Source organism: Gymnoscopelus braueri, assembly GCF_963280865.1.
Source record: "Gymnoscopelus braueri genome assembly, contig: SCAFFOLD_60, whole genome shotgun sequence".
Lineage (NCBI taxonomy): Eukaryota > Metazoa > Chordata > Actinopteri > Myctophiformes > Myctophidae > Gymnoscopelus > Gymnoscopelus braueri.
The window spans coordinates 332,501-337,500 of NW_027660796.1; the positions used below are offsets into that span (position 1 = coordinate 332,501).

General features: G+C 43.1%; 1 protein-coding gene across 1 annotated transcript in view; it reads right to left on the reverse strand.

Annotated features, from left to right (window-relative positions):
• LOC308081177 (TSC22 domain family protein 4-like) overlaps window positions 1–5,000 on the reverse strand; it is a 10,521-nt gene that overhangs the window by 3,774 nt on the left and 1,747 nt on the right. Inside the window, exon 3 of the mRNA XM_080457569.1 lies at window positions 3,562–3,653. Within this exon, the coding sequence (XP_080313695.1) occupies window positions 3,562–3,653 (92 nt within the window). The remainder of the gene's footprint in view (window positions 1–3,561; window positions 3,654–5,000) is intronic.

Here is a 5,000-nt window from a genome sequence, read left to right on the forward strand (position 1 = left end):
GGCAGGCTGCACAGCCTCTCGTCTGTTGTAAAAAATAAAATACACTTTTGCTACTCACCAAAACGAAGATGGTTTTAAGATGTTAAAAGGCTACTTTCCTTAGTGGGAACACTCTGAGCCTCGCCCCCCTCCCCACCTCACGTCTAAAATACACGTTTTGGCCTGAAAAGAAAATGTTTCAATGTTTAGTTACCCCACAGCGCCCCCTACAGATACGGTCAATGGAACTTTCAATTGACATGTTTTCCTTCCGGTTAAATATTTTCTTTTCAGGCCAAAAAGTGTATTTTAGACGTGAGGTGGGGAGGGGGCGGGGCTCAGAGTGTACCCACTGAGGAAAGTAGGCTTTCAACATCTTAAAACCGTCTTTGTTTTGGTGAATAGCGAAAGTATATATATTTTTTTTTTACTAAAGACGAGAGGCTGCACCACGCTACCGGGTGATGTGGGCAACGGTTTAAAAGTATCATAGTGTTAAGGAGAACTCCTTCTAACGCTATGGACCAGAGCTAAAGTATCATAGTGTTAAGGAGAACTCCTTCTAACTCTATGGACCAGAGCTAAAGTACCATAACGTTAAGGAGAACTCCTTCTAACTCTATGGACCAGAGCTAAAGTAACATAGCGTTAAGGAGAACTCCTTCTAACTCTATGGACCAGAGCTAAAGTAACATAGCGTTAAGGAGAACTCCTCCTAACTCTATGGACCAGAGCTAAAGTAACATAGTGTTAAGGAGAACTCCTTCTAACGCTATGGACCAGAGCTAAAGTAACATAGTGTTAAGGAGAACTCCTCCTAACTCTATGGACCAGAGCTAAAGTACCATAACGTTAAGGAGAACTCCTTCTAACTCTATGGACCAGAGCTAAAGTAACATAACGTTAAGGAGAACTCCTTCTAACTCTTTGGACCAGAGCTAAAGTACCATAACGTTAAGGAGAACTCCTTCTAACTCTATGGACCAGAGCTAAAGTAACAGAACGTTAAGGAGAACTCCTTCTAACTCTATGGACCAGAGCTAAAGTAACATAACGTTAAGGAGAACTCCTTCTAACTCTATGGACCAGAGCTAAAGTACCATAACGTTAAGGAGAACTCCTTCTAACTCTATGGACCAGAGCTAAAGTAACATAACGTTAAGGAGAACTCCTTCTAACTCTATGGACCAGAGCTAAAGTAACATAGCGTTAAGGAGAACTCCTTCTAACGCTATGGACCAGAGCTAAAGTAACATAGCGTTAAGGAGAACTCCTTCTAACTCTATGGACCAGAGCTAAAGTAACAGAACGTTAAGGAGAACTCCTTCTAACGCTATGGACCAGAGCTAAAGTAACATAGTGTTAAGGAGACCTCCTTCTAACTCTATGGACCAGAGCTAAAGTAACAGAACGTTAAGGAGAACTCCTTCTAACTCTATGGTCCAGAGCTAAAGTAACATAGCGTTAAGGAGAACTCCTTCTAACTCTATGGACCAGAGCTAAAGTAACATAGCGTTAAGGAGAACTCCTTCTAACTCTATGGACCAGAGCTAAAGTAACATAGCGTTAAGGAGAACTCCTTCTAACTCTATGGACCAGAGCTAGGGGTCGTTCTGCGTTAAATACGTCAAATATTTTATCGCAATTAATCCCCAAAAATAATTACTACCGTTAACGCAATCATTTTGACAGCACACACACACACACACACACACACACACACACACACACACACACACACACACACACACACACACACACACACACACACACACACACACACACACACACACACACACACACACACACACACACACACACACACACACACACACACACACTACTAATGTAGTACATGTTACTGTCACTGACACATGCCTACTGTATCTGACCGACTACATCAAACGTGAGGTAGACGCGGGCAAATACTGCGGCATGGTCATGTTGGACCTCCAAAAAGCGTTCGACACTGTAAACCACTCAATTTTACTTGATAAGCTGAGGGCGATTGGTTTTGACTGCACATCACTAAACTGGATGAGATCTTACCTGGAGGGAAGAGAACAAGTGGTTGACATCAACGGAACCATGTCCTCATCCCTCCCGGTGAGCTGTGGGGTTCCTCAGGGCAGCATTCTAGGGCCGTTACTGTTTCTTCTATACATTAACGACATGAGTGCTGCCTGTAACTGCAAATTGTTCCTGTTCGCTGATGACTCGGCACTCCTGATCTCGGGAGAGGACAAGTTGCAAGTTGAGGAGGCGCTCAGCTCTGAACTCTCAAAAATCCGTACTTGGCTTACCGATAACAAACTGTCACTACACCTTGGGAAAACTGAATCCATTCTCTTTGGGACCAAACATTCCCTCAGACAGATGGATGTAAATGATTTCAAGGTCAAAGTCGATGACACAATTATCTCTAGCAAAGAAGAGATTACCTATTTGGGTTGTGTACTTGACAAATACCTGACAGGTGATAGCATGGCTACAAAGGTGGTCAAAAGAGTAAACCAGAGAACCAAATTTATGGGCAGAGTTTCCTCTTTTGTCAACCCTCAGGCCCTCAGGACCCTCTCTGGGGCCCTGATTCAACCACTTTTTGACTATGCTTGCACCTCCTGGTACTCCAACACCTCAGTGTCACTGAAGACTAAGCTTCAAACCTCCCAAAACAAACTGATTCGGCTACTCCTCGGATTGGGGCCCATGACCCACCTTTCTCCCACCCATTTTGCCAGCCTAGGCTGGCTCAGGGTGGAAGACAGGGTTAAACAACTAAAAATGGGACTGGCCTTCAAAATTGTAAATGCAAATTTGCCCGATATGCCCCCAATTCCCGCATATCTGAGTAAATACCTCCAAAAGGTTAGCGACACCCACAGTCACAATACCAGAGGGAGCGTTAACAACAATTTGGTACCACCCACCCATAAATCAAACATGGGCAAATTCTCCTTCTACAGCACTGCCACCCAGGATTGGAATAGTCTAACTCCATCCCTCAAAAAATGCAGTTCGCTGGGCTCATTTAAAAGAGCCTTAAAAAATCACCTTTCAGGAGGCCAAAGGTGGAGGTAGTACCATTTTCCCGTTAGACAGCAGACCCCCCCCCCCCCCTTGTTCTTGTACATATTTTTTTCCCCTCTTTTTTATTTTTTTTGTTGTACATAGTGTTATATATTGTTTTTGGCTGTTTATTTTGTAATGATATTTGAACTGTGGTGCCACTATATATGCCTATGAATTAAATACCAAGGCCCTCATTGGAAACAAGTCCGCAAGGACTTTTATGAACGGACCTGTTAGACAAAGTATTTTAAATGTAACTGTGCTGTTTTACATTTTTTGCCTAATAAAATATTCAATCAATCAATCAAACTGTTGGGGTCATCATTCTAAGGTCTGCCTTCTGTCTCTAAAACCTAAACTAAACATGTGGAAACAGCATTTAGTTGTTCTATGCCCCCCCCAATGTGTGTGTGTGTGTGTGTGTGTGTGTGTGTGTGTGTGTGTGTGTGTGTGTGTGTGTGTGTGTGTGTGTGTGTGTGTGTGTGTGTGTGTGTGTGTGTGTATATGTACCTATCCTCTGGTAGAGTGAACATGGTTGGGTTCAGGTCGGGTTGTGAGACACCTGGAGAGCTGGGCTGAGAGACAGACAGTCTGAGGACAGACTGGACAGACAGACAGACAGACAGACAGACAGACAGACAGACAGACAGACAGACAGACAGACAGACAGACAGACAGACAGACAGACAGACAGACAGACAGACAGACAGATAGGTCTTAAATAAAGTATACATGATATGAAGATGTAAATCTTGTTTATCTCTCTCTCTCTCTCTCTCTATAAGTCAGTCTGGTGTAAGTGGAGGGCGACTGACCAAACGGTCTCACATTCAGACCAAACGGTCTCACATTCAGGGCGTGAGTCTCATAAAAGCCTTGATGGAAGGAGGTTGGGAGGGGGGCGAGGGGGGGGGGGGCGAGGGGGGGGGCGACTCTGTTTACTTTGTAAACATAAGTTTAAAATGTAATAATAAACATATCAGACATGCAGAGATTTGGTGACGTATTGATATTATAGATATTATAGATATTATAGATATTATAGATATTATAGATAGATATTATATAATTATTGTCTCCACCAGGCCGAAAGGTGTCGACACTATGTTTTACACCCTGTCCGTCCTTCTGTCTTTGATCTAATCTCAACTAATCTCCTGCACCGCTGGCCTGATGTCAGTGAAACTGTGCACACACACTCCCTGGATGCCAGAGCAGAACCTCTGCAACAAATGTTTCACATGGGCTTGTTATAGCGCCACCAGGAGGCCAGGAGAAGTTTTTGAAAAGATATTTTTTGACAAGTTTGCAGGAGTGCTCCTTTTTGAACAAAATGCCTCAAATTATGAACACAGCATGCGATTTACATGAAACAAACAACTAGAGGCCAAGGAAAAACCTTTGCCCTGCATTTTTCTAATCTGCCTGTTATAGCGCCACCAGGAGGTGGATATTACTCCATCAGATTTTATCAAAATTTCACACAAATCGGTACGCATGATCTCTATAGTCATGTGATCACATGATCTCTATAGTCATGTGATCACATGATCTCTATAGTCATGTGATCACATGATCTCTATAGTCATGTGATCACATGATCTCTATAGTCATGTCTGTTTGATGTTTCATACTCCATCCTGATTGGCTAACATTGACATGTAAAGTTTGTAGGAGGCCCGTTGTGAACAGAATGCCGTAAATCATGAGCGCCCAATTACTGTAAAACTTTGCAAACACATTCTATCCAGGCCAAGGAATAAATGCCACTTCAAATGGGCCTCATGGTCGGGCTATAACAGGCCGTTTAACGTTTTGGACTATAACTTTTAAAGCGTATGCCAGACAGTCACGCCCATTTCCACCTGACAAGCTTTCAGCCATGTTTAGTTTTCTTTGCAAAGTTTTTGCTTAAACTGGCGAGTTCTAGCGCCACCATGAGACACATT